Source organism: Tachypleus tridentatus, chromosome 4 (genome assembly GCF_004210375.1).
Source record: "Tachypleus tridentatus isolate NWPU-2018 chromosome 4, ASM421037v1, whole genome shotgun sequence".
Classification (NCBI taxonomy): Eukaryota; Metazoa; Arthropoda; class Merostomata; order Xiphosura; family Limulidae; genus Tachypleus; species Tachypleus tridentatus.
The window spans coordinates 74,609,391-74,629,923 of record NC_134828.1 but is presented as its reverse complement, the minus strand read 5'-3'; the positions used below and the strand labels follow the sequence as shown (position 1 = coordinate 74,629,923).

Below are 20,533 nucleotides of genomic sequence, written 5' to 3'. Positions count from 1 at the left end.
ATGATAGGTAGCACTAACTTTGATCCTCAGTTAAGTGTAATTTTGTGCATCTTCAATATTTTCAATATGTGCTCTTATGAGAAGTAAATTAGTGATAACATATTCTGATCACATACACATTTCTACTTAATTTTACCATGACCCTTCCAGCCTGCTAAGCCTAAAAAAGACCTACTTTATGGACTTTGTCCAAAAATGTTTGAAGACTCCTGAACTAGATAAAGAATGTTGTGTTTAAAAGTGCAATAGGCCTAATACTAATGTCTCATGACAAATATAATTATAATCATGCTCCTCAGCTTATATAAAAAAGACATTAACTACATAATGTTTAAATGCTTGAGTCACAGTTTTTTTTGTTGTTCATGATTGAAGAGAGTGAATAAAAATGTCAGTATGATTTTGACTGCACTATTAAATGGATTTATTCATTCCTCTCCTAGTCATAACCTTATTTCTAGTGCTAAATAAAGCTTTTCTTTTACTAGATCACAAACTATGAGATGTTTTTATGTATGTATTCATGTGAACTTTGAAAAATAAATTGAAGTAAATCACAAATTATATAGAATGTTTTCTGTAACAACTACTTTTGTTTTATAATTTGCTTTTAAGACTTTCAAGTATTATATTATTCATTTTGTCATATGAAATGTCCAAGGTTTAATTCATGAAGTTGTTTGTAATACCCTGTAAATCATAGCTACATTGCACTTGTAAAATGATTTGTAATCTATATTGCTGATATTTAGCTTGAGCTTAAACAAAAAGAGAAATTTAATCTGTGGGTGGCAATACAAGGAAGTTGCATTACAGTACTGATCTGTTTAGAAGAAATAAGCACAACAAGAAATATAATGTAGCTGAAAATTGTTATGGAAAACTATAAACAAATAAAATACTAAAAAAAAATGTGTAAGAAAACATAAAAACAAATTTAAAAGAAACAAAATGAAAGAACAAGTAATTCGTTTTTTGGAAGTGTAAAGATAGGAATTATAATTAAAATTATTTACATTTCACTGAGATTTCTCAGCACTTCTTAAGAAGCATATGTGTTCTATTGTTCTTGAAAATATGTAATTATTGCAACTTTAAATCTATGTAAGTGAGATATCTTAATTTATTTTTGAGAACCTAATAAAACTTTTTAAAAATAATAAATATTGAAAAACGTAAGACTTGCATCATTTTATTTTTCAGAAATATTGTCATTGTATAAATATGCATAATCTAAATTAAATTATAACATATTTTTAATCTAGACTTTAATATTATCTACTGTTAATGATTTGATTTAAATTAGAAATTCAAATGTTTTTGTTTTAAGGTATTTTATACACCATTGTTTTAGGTAAGTAACTTCAGAGAAGTTATTTAATTTTGATTGAATTTATACTAAATTTATCTGCTCTAATAGTCTGAACTGGTGGTCACTTGCCAGACTTATCTGAAATCTCTGCGTGAGATAGAAGAAAACATGGATGCTAGTAGCCATCACTATCGCATGCTTTCCCCTGATGATCTTGACCAATTGAAAGGTAAGAATGACACATTACTTCCTTGAATCTAAAAACAGATAATACATAAATGTTCTTCAGCTTGATTAGTTTTGTTTTTTTTGGGTATATAATTGAATAGAATACATTCAGTTCATGACATTATAAGCTATCATCCATCAAGGTTCAGTAGTGTAATGCCTGGTTTTATTAAAGTTGGATTTTTAAGATGTCTCTTTTATCAAAAATAGGCATCATCTGATAATTTGGGTTTTATTTTGAATCATTTAGGTAAACTTAAGCATAGAAGGTTGTTTTGTTTTTTTTCCCAACTTATTAGGTTGAATAACTGAGAATATTTTATACAAATTATACATTTGCAAATGTATTATGAACAACTTTAGAACTCTGTTTTGTCACAGAGCTATTACTTTCTTTCTCATAATATAAGATATTGGTTATTTAAACTTGCAAGTTTGAAGGTTGGCATATATTTTACTACAACATTCATTTGGTACACATTATTGGATAACAGGACTAATAAAGTTTAATTTTGAACCTGCTTAGGTCATGTCAAACAGTGGAAGAAGTTCCATTATCAGTTACTCGAGCATCAGCCCCAGGAACAGAAAGTAATGAAGGATTTAGAAAAGCTGAGAATCAAACTCGACAACCTTTCAATGACAGCAAACCAAACTAGCCAACCTAGTTCCCTGGTAGATTTGGAGGACAGGATAGAGTTGTTACAGGTACCTTTTAATATGCTTTTAACCTTTAGTTTAAAAAAACATACTAAAATTATAGCATGTTCTGTATGTGAAAACATTTTTGACATTTGTTAAGATTAGCAGTGACAATAGAAATCAAGTACATGTTGCATGTTAAGAATAGAACATTATGTTGAATTGATGGAAGCTTTCAAGCAATTGGGAAAATTCAAGACCACTCATAGACAAATTTTTCTATGTTTTTCAAACAAGTCAATTTGTTTTTAAGTATCTGTTATCACTACATGAAAGGAAACTAACTAGTCTGCAGATTTTGAAAGTTTAATTAAGATTCATCTAGTGATATTAATTCTCATAACACAAAAACTACTTGTACTACTAGAAAGCTACTCTTAACCTATTACTGTTGTAAATTTTGCTGTGTTTTTATTGGTTTAATGATGTCGCTGCAAAAAGACAGTACACTATTAAAATTGTCATATATTTTATTATGTTACACTTTTTAATAACTGATTCAGAGGGGACTTAACCCTTGTCATAGGGTAAGTTACTTAAGTATCATAAACTACCTATGTCTACTTTATTAAAGTTTTCAGTCTTCTACAATAAGTAAGATTTGTTTTCAGAACTGGTTCAGTATTTTGATCACTGGTGCAATCATTCACAAGTACACAAGTTTTAACAGTAAAGAACATTGTGGTAATCAACATTCAAATATTTAATAATATATATCAATTCTAGAATTAATAATGTTTACTTATTCATATACATATCAGTCTGCATGAATTTTATGGATAACTTATGTATGGCTGAACAAAACAAACCAAAGATAAGTTATCAATTCTAGAAGTTTAATACAATATTAGATTGCTGAATATTGGTTTTAGCCCCTTAAAACATTTTTTGCCATTAAAACTTCTGAACTTGAAAATGATTACATCACAGATCATAACCTGTACCTGTATTAAAAACAAATTTTACCTGCTGTAAAAGTTATAAACTGTCATAAAATATACTTAGTCAGTAAGTAAATTCGAAACAAAACTATTACCCAAGTCTTAAGTTTTGAAAGTTCTGTCTATTATTTATACAAACTATATTTTCTTTTATCTCTGATTTGTTGCAGCCATAATGATAACTAAGAATTTAGATAATATCTAACTTTTGATATCAGGTCCAACATGACTGGGTGGTTAGGGTGCTTGACTTGTAATCTTAGGGTTGCAGTTTCCAATTGCTGTCCCACCAAGACATGCTCACCTTTTCAGCCATGGGAGCATTATAATGTTACAGTCAATCCCATTATTTATTGGTAAAAGAGCAGCCTAAGAGTTGGCAGTGGGTGATAATGAGTAACTATCTTTCACTACTAAATTAGGGGTGGCTAGCTCAGACAGCCATCGTGCAGCGTGTATTCTGCTAAATTATGGGTGGCTAGCTCAGACAGCCATCGTGCAGCGTGTATTCTGCTAAATTAGGGGTGGCTAGCTCAGACAGCCATCGTGCAGCGTGTATTCTACTAAATCAGGGGTGGCTAGCTCAGACAGCCATCGTGCAGCGTGTATTCTACTAAATCAGGGGTGGCTAGCTCAGACAGCCATCGTGCAGCGTGTATTCTACTAAATTAGGGGTGGCTAGCTCAGACAGCCATCGTGCAGCGTGTATTCTACTAAATCAGGGGTGGCTAGCTCAGACAGCCATCGTGCAGCGTGTATTCTACTAAATCAGGGGTGGCTAGCTCAGACAGCCATCGCAGCAGCGTGTATTCTGCTAAATCAGGGTGGCTAGCTCAGACAGCCATCGTGCAGCGTGTATTCTACTAAATCAGGGGTGGCTAGCTCAGACAGCCATCGTGCAGCGTGTATTCTACTAAATCAGGGGTGGCTAGCTCAGACAGCCATCGTGCAGCGTGTATTCTACTAAATTAGGGGTGGCTAGCTCAGACAGCCATCGTGCAGCGTGTATTCTGCTAAATTAGGGGTGGCTAGCTCAGACAGCCATCGTGCAGCGTGTATTCTGCTAAATTAGGGGTGGCTAGCTCAGACAGCCATCGGTGCAGCGTGCAGCGTGTATTCTGCTAAATTAGGGGTGGCTAGCTCAGACAGCCATCGTGCAGCGTGTATTCTGCTAAATTAGGGGTGGCTAGCTCAGACAGCCATCGTGCAGCGTGTATTCTGCTAAATTATGGGTGGCTAGCTCAGACAGCCATCGTGCAGCGTGTATTCTGCTAAATTAGGGGTGGCTAGCAGCCAGACAGCTAAATTAGGGGTGGCTAGCTCAGCAGCCATCGTGTATTCTACTAAATTAGGGGTGGCTAGCTCAGACAGCCATCGGTGCAGCGTGTATTCTGCTAAATTAGGGGTGGGCTCAGACAGCGTGCAGCGTGTATTCTGCTAAATTAGGGGTGGCTAGCCAGATCGTGCAGCGTGTATTCTGCTAAATTAGGGGTGGCTAGCTCAGACAGCCAGCAGCATTCTGCTAAATTAGGGGTGGCTAGCTCAGACAGCCATCGCAGCGTGTATTCTGCTAAATTAGGGGTGGCTAGCTCAGACAGCCATCGTGCAGCGTGTATTCTGCTAAATTAGGGGTGGCTAGCTCAGACAGCCATCGTGCAGCGTGTATTCTGCTAAATTAGGGGTGGCTAGCTCAGACAGCCATCGTGCAGCGTGTATTCTGCTAAATTAGGGGTGGCTAGCTCAGACAGCCATCGTGCAGCGTGTATTCTGCTAAATTAGGGGTGGCTAGCTCAGACAGCCATGCGTGCAGCGTGTATTCTGCTAAATCAGGGTGGCTAGCTCAGACAGCCATCGTGCAGCGTGTATTCTGCTAAATCAGGGGTGGCTAGCTCAGACAGCCATCGTGCAGCTGTATTCTGCTAAATTAGGGGTGGCTAGCTCAGACAGCCATCGCGTGCAGCGTGTATTCTGCTAAATTAGGGGTGGCTAGCTCAGACAGCCATCTGCTAAATTAGGGGCGTGCAGCGTGTATTCTGCTAAATTAGGGGTGGCTAGCTCAGACAGCCATCGTGCAGCGTGTATTCTGCTAAATTAGGGGTGGCTAGCTCAGACAGCCATCGTGCAGCGTGTATTCTGCTAAATTAGGGGTGGCTAGCTCAGACAGCCATCGTGCAGCGTGTATTCTGTCAAACCAAACCTTTGATATTAAAGTTAATTAGATAAATTTAAAATATACCTGTGTTGTTATGTTTTTGAAACTTTTAAAAATAACTAGCTGGGGTACTCATACCCTAGATGGAACTTGTGTAAATTCATTATTAATTTCATATAACTATTTCATATTATCAAATTAAAGCTTCTATAATTGAAGGTGTTTTTGTTTTATAAATTAGACATTATTTTCAACACTGCATGACACTAAAAACACCCTTTTGGAGGTAAACTTGCAAGTACATCGACTGGTTACAGAGTCAGGTTTGGCATCATCACCTTTGAAAGAGGATGTTACATCACTGTACCAGCTGTGGGATGATATTTATGAAGTGTACGTAAACAATGTGCATTATCTTGAGTTACTATGAGTAGGATTTTATTGTATTCTCATTGGATAGATGTAATAAGTTTATGGAATAGACACTTTAACTGAAAGAATGTACGAGCATAATGTATATTTAGAACTTAATGCCAGATCAGTTTCACAAATTTCATAAATATGTGTTATTACAATTAAAAGATTGTGTGTCTTACACATGTGTTCAAAGTACCCAGTAATGAAAAAGTTCATTACTGACATTACAGTCTTTTGTCATAGTTTTTGGGAAAATCACATGTAAAATATTGACTTTTATTACACGTTTAGTGAAATTCAGATATTTCATTATAAAGTTACACAATATTTTTTGTTTATTGTTATAGAGGCTAGTTTAAGGATGATTTTAGAGAAAACCTTAAACAGTACTCAGCATACCTGTAAGGTTAAGTAAGGCAGATAAGCATGTTCATACCACTTGCATAACATTTTAAACTATTTTAATATTAATGTAAGTATTATAAAATTGCACTATGTTTAATACTGATAGTAGTTTAATAAAAATTTAATAAGGGTTAATACCACATACAAGTCCAGAGTTACTAAAATTTATCGTTGGGTTGGTGACTTCTATATACATACAGTAGTAGATATGAAGACATATAATTCAGTGTTACATTTCAGGACTGGTAGTCAACTGACTGAGCTGCAGAATTTAAAGCAAAGATGGAGCAGCAGAGGCAACGAAGATGAATCTGTTACTTCACATCTTAATGACACAGCATTACATCTGGGACCATCTGAAACTGAGGTTATAATTCTTTTCTTACAATTAATACTTAAACAGTTTAAGAACTTCACTTTGAACTTTCAATTTACAGTGATGATAGTGTGTGGCAATATCTCAACTATGTTTTTTCTCTTGTAGACTACCATTAATGAGACTTTTCATTCAGAATCAAAACTCATCAGAATAGATGGTGCTAGATTGTAGTCATGTCAACATGAGCATATGATTGGCAATGTAGTTGAAATGTTGTTGTAGAACATTCTTTAGACTCGTATTAAGGTTGTTAAGAGTGGAGCAGTTAAGATTAATATTAGTTTAATTGTTACACTTACTTTGGATGTAAAATACAGTGAATTATTTTCTAATTGTTTAAAATTTAGACTTTTTTTTTTCAAAAACAGACATTTTTAGAACCATTACTTCTTTTTATATATACAAGTTTTAGGTAAAGCCAACATGAAACTTATGCCTATAAATATTAATCATTTGTATTGAAAGAAATTATTTTACAGTAATATTTGTTTTGAAAACTAGTAGTATTAGACATTTTTAATAGTTCTCAAATTTGGAATTATCAGTGCTTTCATGTTTGCATTCATCACCAATTTTGAGGAGTAACACATTTACTGCTTTGGTAGGTAGATCTAATGTTTCATTCACAAGTGAAGTCAAACGTAGAATAAATCATTCAGGTGCATTTAACATGAAGCAAATTAAGTATTATATTTATTTATTTATAATTGGCTTCAAAGTAAGGACTGGTATTACTTTCTTTTGTAATGAGTCTTGATATTCTTTTTTATAGTATTATAATGGCTTTAAAATATGTCTAATATTTAGAGCATAAATAATCAAATCCAATATAAAATTATTTTGTTTAATATTTACTAAACCAGTATCTCTGGTGGGGAAAAACTGCTGAGGAAACAGCAAAATAAATATTACAAGAAAGAATAATGTTCTTCTCTGTATTCTCAAAACATTCATTTTAAGCCAAACAAAGTTTAAAATGATTGGTTAAAACAAGTAACCAAAAACCTGCTATAGATTTCACTACTATCTGGTTTGATGTTACAATCAAAAGTTTAGTATTATTTATACTTCAATACTCTGAAACAAGTGCCAAAATTTAACTTTGAAGAAAATATACCAGAATAATTTGTTGGTTTTATAATAGTTTGTTTTAAAAAGTGATTTTTACTTGTAACCACTATACTATTATATTAACAATAACATTATCTATTTTGCAGCCATACTACAAGGCAGTATTACAATTTTTTTTTTCCTAGTCTTTATTCTTTATGGTCTTTTCCACCACCAATGGTGTTTTAACTTCAGTATAGTTTTCACTGCACAAGGCTTTTACACGGTTCAATAAAGTCAGCATTATCCTCCACTTCTGTCTTCGTACAATTTCCTGAGTTCATTCATTCACAGGTGATTACTTCCAAGGGCTAATTTGAATAAATTAAAATCACAGAAGACCAAAAACAATAGCTGGAAGTGATACAGGTTCAATTCCCACTTCCATCTTCTGGAAGAACTGGCACTTCAATATGGATGTGTAACTGGATGCTAGATGCCTTGCTAGAGATGTACCTTACTGTCATCCATTACTTACGGAGAATGTATTACCATTATCTGTTACTTTGCAACATTCACTTAACATTTTTGTGAAATCTCCATATATTTAACTTACTGTTACAGCTGTAACCTATGACCACCATAAATCTTCTTGAAAAATGTTTGAGACATGCTATGTACTATTTTTGAAATCTTGTATCACTTTTAGATAGTAAATTGCATGGAGTTTTGCAGACATTTAAGTGAACATATGTTTTGTTCAGTATAACAGTGTATTTCCATTCCTCACTTGTCGGACATTGTTTGTACAGTTTTCAATAACTGTTGGCTCTATTAGGAGAAGCTTCAAAGTAACATGACTGTTGCATTGTTTCTTTTTAGCCTAATTCCATGTAAATCATCTTGTTTATAGTTCCAACAAAGCTACTTATATAAGCCTTAATGTGTGACTTGCATCAGACATGAAGTGGCTTACTGTTTTCACACTGAAAGTGTTTATTTTACTTATATTCTGTACTTGCAACTACTTTCTGCATTGTGACAAGAGTATTGGGTCTTGTTACATGATTATGAATCACAGTGATGGTAAGAAACAAGATGATTGAATATCTGTATTGTTACCTGAGGCTATGTAACAATCATATGTATGCTTGTATTGTAAATTAACTATACAAGTTATTTTTCAGGCTTCTTATTTTAATTTCTTTCTAATTAATTTTTGTAACAAATTTAAAACATATTTTTACATTGTATTGTGTTTTAAACAGTATTATTTATGTTTGTAGAATTTTGGTGGTTATAAATAAATACATCAGAAAAGCTTCTCATTACACACAAATAACTACAGGGCACATTATAGCATGGATTAAAAATAAATTATTATTAAAGAGCTTGTGCAGTTGAACAAAGACAACAGGTGCACTTAGCCTGTGTGGAATGTATTAACAGTAGTGAACTGATCAAAATGGGTTGTGATTGTTAGCTCTGAAGTCTTTTTTCTATTTCTTTACTTTATATTGAATTTTTTTTAAAAAAAGCCCTTATCAAGAGAAACGAAAATTATATGCACTGCACCCAGTATTATCACACATACGTTAATTAATTATTAAAGATTTTCTATTAATCTATTGAAAGAATGAATATTGTTAAAATAAATTTTGTACTGTGTTTAGTACAAAGATTTTCAAGACAAAGTAATGTGAAACAATAATTTCTACAACTGTTGATAAGTGCTTTTAACTAGCTTGTTGCATTTGCATAAGCATTCTTAAATTTTGAATAAACTCGACATTAGTGTAGGATGCAATAGAAATGTTAACCACATATTTTAAAGTTAATGTAAATGGTATTTTTAACTGTGTTTGTGTGCAACAAGCTTAATTCATCACAGACATTTCATAATAAGCAAACCTCATACATCACATAAATAGTGTAGATAAACTACTGTGAGGTTATTACAAAAATTGTGAGTCCTATGAATATCTAAGCTAATGTCCAGAGAAATGCTAGTGCATCTGATAGAACTGAAAGTAAATATTATGGCATAAGCATTGAAGATATCACAGATCATGATGAAATATTGCTATTATATATGAAAATGTTACTTAGAATTATAATATTCTGCAAAGAGAAATTTAGTTTATTTAAAAACTAGTATAAATTATGCATGGTTATTATAAAATTTATTATAAAAGAAACTTTTTCTAATTCTTTACTTTATGATTTTTGTCTTAATACAAACATTGATGTCATACATAAAAGTAGACATTTGTTTAGTATTTGATAAGAATTGTTCAACCCACAAGCAGCAATTGTTTGTGGGATATTAAGAAAAATATTTTACATTGCAGGTTTTGTCCAAAGAAATGAAAGATTGTGGTGAGAAATCGAGTATTTTTCAGAGTTCTCCAAATGAAAGTGAATCAAATGTTGGAGGCTACCAGAAAATGAATACAGAAGAAAAGGGAATATGGTACAGAAAATTCCTCTTACATTCTTCTCTCACTCTCAGGCTAATCATGTTAAGATAATATAAGCTAAATGATATTATGAAAAATACAGTGTAGTTATATAAAGTTTTTCATTGTATTTATCTTTCCTTGTATGAAGCTAAACTAGTAACACAAGACAGGTTTATGTAAAAAGTTGCAATACCTTTTTTTTTTTCCCTTCCAGTATTATATATGTAGTAAGTGAAATATTAGAAGTAAAAAACTGTTTCATTTTGTACATAAATTCAATGTAATATTAAATAATTTATCTATTTCTTCTTCTCAAAAGTATATATTATTTCTGCAGTTTTGTGTGAAGACTGTATTCAGAAACCCAATATTGTAATTGATTATTGATTAAATATATTGTCAAATAATAACCTAAGAACATTGTACTATGTAATGTCAAATTATACTTTATTATCATAAATTACTGATAAAATCAATTACCTAAAAATGATCACATTTTTCAATTAAAAGATTATTATTATTCACCAGTTCTTCTTAATTAAGGGAGAATTATGTTTCAGACTTTACAGTACTCAGCTTTTCACTACAGAATGGTAAATGTGCATGTGTTCTCGTGGCCTGTAGTAAATTTGTTGTATATTATGTTTCTGTTCACCACATATATGGCCCGGCATGGCCCAGTTGTTAAGGCGCTCAACTCACATTCCGAGGGTCACAGGTTCAAATCTCCGTCACACCAAACATGCTTGCCCTTTCAACTGTGAGAGCATTATAATGTTATGGTCAATTTCAGGTAAAAGAGTAGCCCGAGAATTGGAGGTGGGTGGTGATGACTAGCTGTCTTTCCCCTAGTCTTACACTGCAAAATTAGGGACAGCTAGTGCAGATAGCCCTCATGTAGCTTTGCACAAAATTCAAAACAAACCAAATCAAAACAATTTCAAATATTATTGAACAGATTAAGTAAGTGTTTAACATTTTCCTGAAAGTTTAATATTCATTCTCAACTTTTTTATGCTAAAAATTTTAATGTCATTATAAAATCTACTTAAAAACTTTCAAGTATGAACTGTAATGCCAACTTCTGTATTCAGAGAAATGTAATCAGCTAATCAAAGTTTAGCTTTCACCTACATCTTACTTAACATTACTTTTTTATTTCATTGCAATTGTTTAAGTTTTCTGTTTTTAATCTAGGTATTTTGATAGTATAAAGTAACACCACATAGAAGATGTCTTAAATTGCTCCTGTTAGGATTTGAATGTGTATAAATTACTTAGGATCCAAATTTGTATTTGGTATTTAAACATCACACAATAGGTCTGATTTTCTATACATGTTGAAATAATTAATGTTTTTCTTTTAGGGTAACTGAAGTCATGTCTTCATCACCAACCGTTAGATCTGTGGCTACTTCTCCAGATCCAAGCTTAGAGACATCCCCAACTGTTACAAAGTGTAGAGTAGGCCAAACTCCCTTTTGGAGGAGAGTCATGCGATTTGCAGTCCCCATCCAGGTGGCTCTGGTTGTTTTGTGTTGCCTGGCATGCTTGTTAGAACCTCACTGCTGTGACATCAAGAACAACTTCAGATTCTCACTGTTACCACAGTTGAGATACATCCGTGGACCACCTCCCGTGTGAGAAAACGAGCCAAGGTTTTATATTTGATAACCAAGGTTTAAGTTTAGGTCTATATATGCAGCAGCATCCTCCCTCTCCTGTAGATGTATTGGGTGGGGTTACCGTGTGTAGTCTAACTGTACTACACAGCTGTAGGATAACAACCTTTTCCTGACTTCTAGGATAAAATGGGTTGTCCATATGCTCAGGCCACTATGATATCTTTAAAGAAAGCTGGCAGAAAAAGTTTTACAGTGCATGAGTGTTGTGAATGGTCATTCATGCATGTTTCTTAGTTTTGAAAAATCATAGGAGAATTCAGTGGCATAATTTTACTGTATCGTGAGTTCTCAGTAGTTGCAAATGAATCAATAGTGCTTCTAATGTTATATTTTAATTGTTCATTACATTAAGCTATTGATGTTGACAAGCATATAAGTTGAGTCTGTTGCTACTTAAGTTTTAGGTTATAGAGATAAAATAATTTGCACATTTTTTTTTAGTTTTCACCAAAGCATGGATAAATTAATTAGTGTTAAAGTTGAACAAGTGATTTAAGTTTGAGATGTTAATATGTTAAGTGAAAATATGTGAATGGTGAATGTTGTAAAACATAACTGAAATATTATAAGCTTTACTTGTTTTTACACTTTTATTTGTTACAAAAATCATTTAAGAAGATCAGTATTACCAATCTTTATATATCTAGTTATGCAAAGTAAAGTTAATGAATAAAATTAAAATCAAATATTAAATGTTTAGGTTAAAATTATAAAAGTAACTTTATCTACTTTTGTTATCTGACTCTTTGATAAGTATTAAAAACTAACTTATCATATAAGTGATAAAGATTTCTTGTAAGGTTATGCTAATATACTTTATTGAAGAACATGCATGATAAAATGCTAGTAAAGACCCCTCCATGCTACACAAACCAGTTATGTTGTGAAATTTGTATTCAGATATATTTCTGAAGAAAATCCTAAGCCAAACAACTGTAGCTAAGGAAAATTCTGCATTTTTGGTCAAATGAGAAGATATAAATGGAGATCATTAAAAATTCTGCAGAAAACAGTGTTATGACATGAGCAGCGTGAAAATTTCCATCATAGTTTTAAATTTGGATAGATAACTGGTGCATATAATTAAAGCACAAAATATAGGAGTGTACATTAGATTATTTTGCATTACTTGTATATATAAACTTGATGCAAATTAATTGGCTTTTAAAACGTTGGTGTACACCTGACTATGCAGGAATTCTGGTTTGTAGTGGTATGTCCACTGTGCTGTCGTTACAACGAGTCTGTAAGAACCATGGTGCTCCATGTAGAGGTGATCAAACTACTGCCAATTTACCAGTGGAAATTATTATATTCACAAGTAAATAAATTAGTGAAGTATAGAAAGAGATTTTAAGAAAAATTATCAACAGGAATTAAACAATGAGAAACATAAGGAAATTGGAAATAAATGAAGTTAATGTGTGTTCTTCATACATGTTAAATCTGTTATGTTGCACTTAGGTATTTTCTTCCCCCACAGTTTGTAGCAATATTTGCCTAGTGTTTTTTGATAGCTGTTCTTTATATTGAAGAATTACTTGCTTATAAAATTTATTTTTAGTTTGTTTGTTTTATGATCTGATATGAATGTTTTTTTAGATAAATCTGTGTGGAATAACCTTCATTTCATTTTGCACAAGACACTGAGAAGTTACCGATTAAAATATTAGTCATTATGGTTAACTTTTAATTGATGTATGCTGTGTGATTGTGGTTTAACAGATAAACGTGTTTTGAGACCAAATGTATGTAGATACTGTAAGAATTATGTTCTGATGGAGTGGCAGTTAATGGTCAACTCTGATGCAATTGTTAACTGGTTATCAAATTTTTAAATACCACTAACAAAGTAAAATGTGCTAAGAGAGGCTTATGAATTATCAAAGGTATTATGTGCTGAAACATTTTCCCTCAAAAAGGGTACCTAAGAAAACTGTCATTATGAAAGTTCACTATTGATTCAGCCTCTTGATGGGTGCCAAAAATTAGCAGTGAGTGAATGTCTTTAGTGGACTAGACATCAATACATCTGTTACCCATTTTAATTATATGCACATTACATCTCACAAAGAAGATCATAAATCATCAATAGCAGTGATGCAAATGTGTGGAGAAGCATTAGTGCATTGTAACTATTCACAATATTTCTGAGATTGAAAAGCTTTCTCAGAGGTTAGCTGTTATTGTAAATAGGGTAAAATGTTTACCCTAAAATGCGTTCAAAACTAGAGGAAGTTCTCGTGTATGAATAGGCTTAAAGTTAAAATATAGATAACTTCTGTAGAAATAAGTACATTTTCCTGTACATTTGTTAAACGAGCATGATAAGTATCCTGAAAATTTTGCCTCTTCTACAGATATCTGTGATCCTATTAGGCTACAGTGGTTTACAGAAAACCTGATGCTGTGCAACATGTGGTTATCCCTCCACAAACCTGTAGTTAATGTTATATACCTAAACTTAGGTATAAAGCATAGCAGTAACATCTCTGCTACCAATATATTGCTTATGTTAGTTGCCACACCAGCCAACAGTATGTGAATTGTGTGGCTTTTGCAGTATCATTCATAGATTAGCATGTGTGTTTGTTATTTAACTTGCATTTATATTTACTCAAGTTTACAACATTTGGTGTTAAAACTTAAGAAGTTATCATCATTGTAGGCATAGGTGGTCTGTCAGTATATAAAAAGGCAGTTTCATTTGTGGACTATATTTAATATTTGTGTTTCTCAAATTATGTTCAAGTATTTCACTCTGTTCCAGTTTGCTTATTTTCTTTTGATGTAGATCAATAGTACGTCTATAGTATCTAACTGGGTATGGCCTAGTGGTTAGCATGCCAGATTGTAAATTGAAGGGTTCATGTTCTGTTTCTGCAAATTCATGCTCTAACTTTTGGGGCTGTGGGTGCTTTTGATTAGAGTTGACAATGGATACTGTATGCCATCTGACTTCCCTCTGGTTCTCAGTACAAAATTAGGAATAGCTTGTGCAGCTTTTAACTAATTTACAAAAAAATAAAATAAAATAAAACTATACTTTCTTAAGTAGAAACTCTTACTTATTAAGATAATAAAACATTTGCACTAGTATAATTTACTTTTAATGGTGCTTAAAAAAAGAGTTAGCTAGTTATGGAACTTTATTCAACTGAATAGATAAGGTCAGCTGAAAAGGTCCTTAGCAAAAAGAAGTACAATGAACACAGAGGGAGTTATTATAATTGCTTTGTGCTTGCTTAAAAAGGGTATTTATGTATACAATATACTGAACTTCTCATGGCATAGGAATTGAATTGTTATCCAGAAAAATATCCACGTGGTAAAGTTAATATTTTGGTTGTATACTCTTGTTATGCCACTACCTTGCTTATTAAGTTAGATTTTTCTGTTTCTCAACAATGCCTTTGACAAACATAAATATTCTTTACTCATGAACTTTTAATCTTAAACAGTTGAAAAAGAATCATTAAATATGTCAGTTTTTGTGTGCCATCTTTATATTTTTTTCTGTGTTGCCTAAAGTAACTGTTTATATGTAATTTCTGATGTTTTAAATTTATGCTTAAAAGATCTACAAGTATTTAGATTATTTTAATTTTTTGTGTGTTTTTAAATGTCATGTTGCTTAATTCAACATGAAAAATCAAACACTATTTTATTATCAGTTTTATCTTTATATGGAACCGTGTCATATTAACTCAGAATTCTTTTAAGCAAAACTTCATAATATTCAACTAGAATGTTTACAGTGTATTGTGTTTCACATAACACTAGGACAGACTTTAAATTACACTGCATAGTTACAATGATGGAAAGCAAGTTTTTTTTAGATTAATAACAAAAGTTATTTTTTAATGCGTGTGATATTTATGAAATTTGTGATGGCTTTAACAGCCAGTCCATAGTCCATAAACAGTTGGATCATGTATCATAGCAACACTGTTGAATTTATGTTTATTTAAACCTAAAAGATGTATCTAATGTATCAGTTTTGGAAAGTAAGCCAGTTGTAATGGTATACCATAAAATAGCCTTAAAGATGAAATTGAGTTTCTAAATTTAAAATAAATGTTTCAAAACATAAACTTCGAATATAAACATCTTTTTTTAATAAACTCATGAAAGAGCATGTTTAAGAACTTGTGTTTATATATATTTTATAGAATTATAATAGATTTATCTTTGCTGTTTTATCTGTGTATAAAGAAAATAGGTGATGCAGAAATTATCCCAACTCTTCTTTTTGTTAAAAAATAACCACTTTTTTTAATATCATACTTAAGGCCAGCTATTGTGGCCAATACTAACATCTCACTAATCTAACCAAAAATTACTACCAGCTTTGGTTTATCTCTCTACTCATTATTGTGTATTTTGTACAGATCTTTGAGAAATGTATCATGAGGGTGAAATTGTAATTATAGTTTCATCAGAAACAATCTTGAGCATCTTTACACAAAGACTTGTACACGGTGAGGCAGAAGTTATTATACATTTTTTATGCTTGGCACTAAAGAAAATATTCCATCAGCACAGTCAAAATCAACTTTCGTTGTTTGTTTCAGAGTAATAGTAAGAAATTAAACAACTATATAGTCACACTTAGCTCTACACTGCTCTACATGTGTGTTATTTTTTGAAACCACAGTTTTCTGATATAGTAACAGCAATTTTTGTTATCCAGCTTATGATTTTAAGTATGACAAAATGCAGTTCTTCAAAACAGTTTAAACACTGAAATATAAAGCAGTTTGAATTTGACAATAAAACTCTAAATCTAATAACTCATTATATGCTGTTTGATTTGACATGATATAGAAAAATAGTAGATAAGAAAAACAAAATTAACTTATGTTAACTAATTATTATTACTAATGATTCATCATATTGAATTTGAATTCAAATGTATAAACTTGATTCATAAATAAATTATTGAAACTGTTTCATGTCCTACACTGCAGATCTAAATCTCCCATGTTTCAAACTAAACCCCTCAAATTTTTTAGTTTAATATCACATTTATAGTTTTAGCTTCCCATTATTCCAAGAATTATTTTAATGTATGTAACAGAAAAGTAAGGAAAGAACAAAATCAGTGTAAAGAAAATCTAAAATTGATTATATAATTAATTATAAGATAAACTTTGAACTGAATTATAAAGCACAAGTTAACATTCAGTTTTTCCAGCAAACCATATTTTTTTTAAAAATGGCTCAAATATAATAAATTGTAGACATCACTTGTATATTTTTCAAGGTGTCTTTAGGCATCACTTTTATAAAGTTGAAAGAAAGCAATCTCATCTAATAGAAATGGAAGCTGATACAATAGTTCACAGTCCTTATTAGCTATCTCAGTTTTATAAGGGTTACTGCAGAAGTGTTACAATATGATTTACATCCATTCAACTTTAAATGTCATAAGATTTGCTATTAATATGAAGTAGTTCTGCTCCATTTGAAACTTTTGATTTGAAGTTTTGACTTAATTTTCACCAGTGTTTTTGTTCAAACTACACCACAGACCTCCTTTTAGTTGAATAATTAACTGCATCCAAAGTTAGATTGCTTGCTTAACTTGGAGGATAAACCTCTGTTATGTCTGCCAAATTCTAGCTGGCCTGAATGTTTCCTCAGCTTTGTATGTGACAAATATGATATGATTGGCATATTATTATAGTCTTCTTTACTTTTACTCAAAAGTCATTATTGATAATTGAGTCAGCTGATGTGTGTTTTTCAAAAGGCACAGATAATTTCATTCTTAACATTTTTATATTTAGAGCCACATTTTTAGTAACCTTTTATTTTGTTATTGATGGTTTAATAGTGTTAAATTTTAAGTTTTTCTAATATATGATAGTCCAAATACAAGTAACAATGTTTACATTAAGTTATTTTATGTGAATGCCATCCTTAAGGTTTTGGCTGAGATCAAGATGGTACACCAACATTTTATTTTTGTTCTTTTTTAAACTTAATAGTAAAATATGTTATTAAGTGTAATTTTAGGACACTTAAGGTGCATACTAAATATGTTGTTGAGAACATAATGTGAATTCCAGAAGTGGAATTGAATATCTGTTAGAAATTCTTAAAAAAAACTCAATTTGTGTTATTTGCACTGTATTGAAATGTGTGCAGAATACTTAAGAGATGGTTTTCATGACACAGCTACAAATTTTGATGAAAATGTATACAAAACATTTAATTTAGAAATTTTCAAGATATATTCAATACAAGATATGTAATAACTAAGGGAGATTTCAGAATTTAAGTTTGAAATAGCTAAAGTGAATAAGCTACAAGCTATATTTATTGTAAAAAAGATATCAAACTTTAAACTGGAAATTGCTAAAGTGAGTGTAGGTATGAGATACATGTATAGTTAAAGAAGATACCAAAATTTGAACAGCAGAAAGCTGAGGTGAGTGCAGCACAAACCATAGGTATTGTTAAGGAAGATGTCAGAATTTTAATTGGAAATATGTAAATTGAGGAAAACATTAACATTTAAACTGGAAATATGATGAGGCAGGTGTTGTAACAGCTACCTGACAGTGTGTGGAGAACTAATGGAATTTGTAAGAATGAGTAGTGTAAATAAGCCAGCTTACATAAAGTTTTGTTGGCTATGTAGGAAGCCTTTAGGCATACATTAGCAAGTTTATTCATAAAATTTGAGACAGGAATTGTTGTATGAGCTGCATATTTACTTTTTATAGTGTGGAGCTTATAATCAGATTTGGTTTTTAATTTGAAAATTGAAGTTTGTGTTTTATTGAAATTTTTCTAGTAATTGCTCATTTAAACTTTTGCAAAGGATAAAAAGTAAAAAGATATAAATACTTCATTACAGGTAGTATGGCAATGAAATTTATGTTAATTTCGTGGTTCATTTATTACAACTTGTAATATTATTTATAAATGTCATCATTACATTGTAATTAAATCTTGTTTTGTAAAAATGTCACCCGTAAACAAACGTACACAATTAAAAGTTGGGTGAATTAAACCTAAACAGTTTATTTTGTAAGAAATGCTGGAACAGTAATAGGTAAGATTTGGAAAGGTTGCTATCAGACTTCTTTAAGTCATCTAATGTGTTTAATTATTGATTTATGGTCATTAATTATTGGGTTATCAGGTAAAAAGAATTCAAAAGCTCAATCAGTTTTAATATTGTACTAATTATCTTTCATTTATGAGATTCCATTTTTAAGAAAAAAAAGACTGATTTGGGACCATTTGTACTCTTTTACATTTACGGGTAAGTAGTTTGTCGAGAATTTGCAAGAGCTAATTTTATTGTTTTAGATATTTTTTAATGGGGGGAATAACAGATGTTAGTTATTGATGACCAGATGAGCGAATTATGCTAAACATGATCACTTTAACAACCTTTTTTAACATTCTATTATTCATTTAAAACATGTTTTAATATATACAGTAAATAATAATATGTGAAAAAAAAATTGTTTTTGCTACAAATTCCCTGTTGAAATGTTTGCATTATATAGGTACTTTCTCTAGTCAGAAACAACAGATTGATAACAGTTTGAATATCATAGATTTAATCTTTCTTTTTTTTTCAGAATAGTTTATTGAAAGTTCTCGGACATTATAATTGTGTTGGAGTCCTTATATATATTTATCTTTTTTTTTCTGTTGCGTTTTTCTTCCCACATTTGTGCTTCTAAGTACCTTTCACACTCAGAACTTCACTAACATACTATCTTTATGTATTATTACTTCTATTGTATTTTTGTACTTACAGACAATCTAAATAAAATAGACGTTTTTCACCTAATTGTGCATTCTTTGTTCTCATCATTAAGTATATATAAAAAAATATATAATTTCCTTGAATTAATAGTATGAATATCTTTTTGAAAATAGTTTTAATTTTTGGGTTGATTTAAACAAATGTTTCCTTTTAGAAGTACCAAGATTTTTGCAACACATTAAATCAACTGTGCCATATACTGAAACAGGTTCTGAATAGTATAAACATTCTGTGAGAACATAAATAGTAAAAACTGTATGTTAAGGTCCAGTGGTACCACAGTATATTATTCAGTAATGTAGAATGCAACGTGGCATTGAATGCAGACCTTCATAATTAGTCATCATTACCAAATTAATGTTTTACTCACCACCATGCCCAAAGTCGAATAAAAATGCGGCCTGGCTAACGAGTGAATAAATGCTGTAAAAGTCTTATCAATGTTACAAGTGTAGCTACCAGTTTGGCCGCCATTTTGTATTTCATTCTTTCAAGTCGCGCACAGGGCTCATTTTCGGTTGCACTTTCTTTTTCACAGCTAACGTAGCGTGTTTTGTGGCCCCCCCCCAAAAAAAAAGTTGCAGAACACTGTGTAATTAACAAGAGTGATAGTTTCGCGATTTTCCACGTTTTGTAACTTAAACTGTGGTAATCCAAACTGTCGCATTGGATGTGTTCTGCTAGACTCTTTTTACATACCAAATTTCAAGGTGATGCATTAAGAAATATCTGATATTTTTAATTTTTACTGAGCTGCTTCCTATTTTTACTTCTCACTATAAGTACGGAATCATTATTTGATAGAAAAACACGCTTTTAAGGATTTTGTTGTTGTTGTTTGTTTTTTTTTTGGAATTTAGTACACTGAAAATCTTTTCAGCCTATAATTACCCCGCTAGTACAGCGGTAAGTCTATGAATTTACAACGCTAAAATCTGGGGTTCGATTCCCCTCGGTGGGCTCGGCAGATAGCCCAATGTGGCTTTGCTATAAGAAACATACACA

The 20,533-nt window shown here is 31.5% G+C and overlaps 1 protein-coding gene across 9 annotated transcripts in view; it reads left to right on the top strand.

Moving 5' to 3' along the window:
* The window catches only part of LOC143249453 (uncharacterized), a 224,768-nt gene extending 205,219 nt beyond the window's left edge, over window positions 1–19,549 (top strand). For all 9 annotated transcript variants that reach the window (XM_076499319.1, XM_076499320.1, XM_076499322.1 and 6 more), the window contains 6 exons: window positions 1,421–1,541; window positions 2,067–2,248; window positions 5,577–5,728; window positions 6,398–6,524; window positions 9,938–10,059; window positions 11,416–19,549. In XM_076499319.1, the coding sequence (XP_076355434.1) occupies window positions 1,421–1,541; window positions 2,067–2,248; window positions 5,577–5,728; window positions 6,398–6,524; window positions 9,938–10,059; window positions 11,416–11,692 (981 nt within the window). In that variant the 3' untranslated portion in view covers window positions 11,693–19,549. The remainder of the gene's footprint in view (window positions 1–1,420; window positions 1,542–2,066; window positions 2,249–5,576; window positions 5,729–6,397; window positions 6,525–9,937; window positions 10,060–11,415) is intronic.
* The last annotated feature ends 984 nt before the right edge of the window (window positions 19,550–20,533 follow it).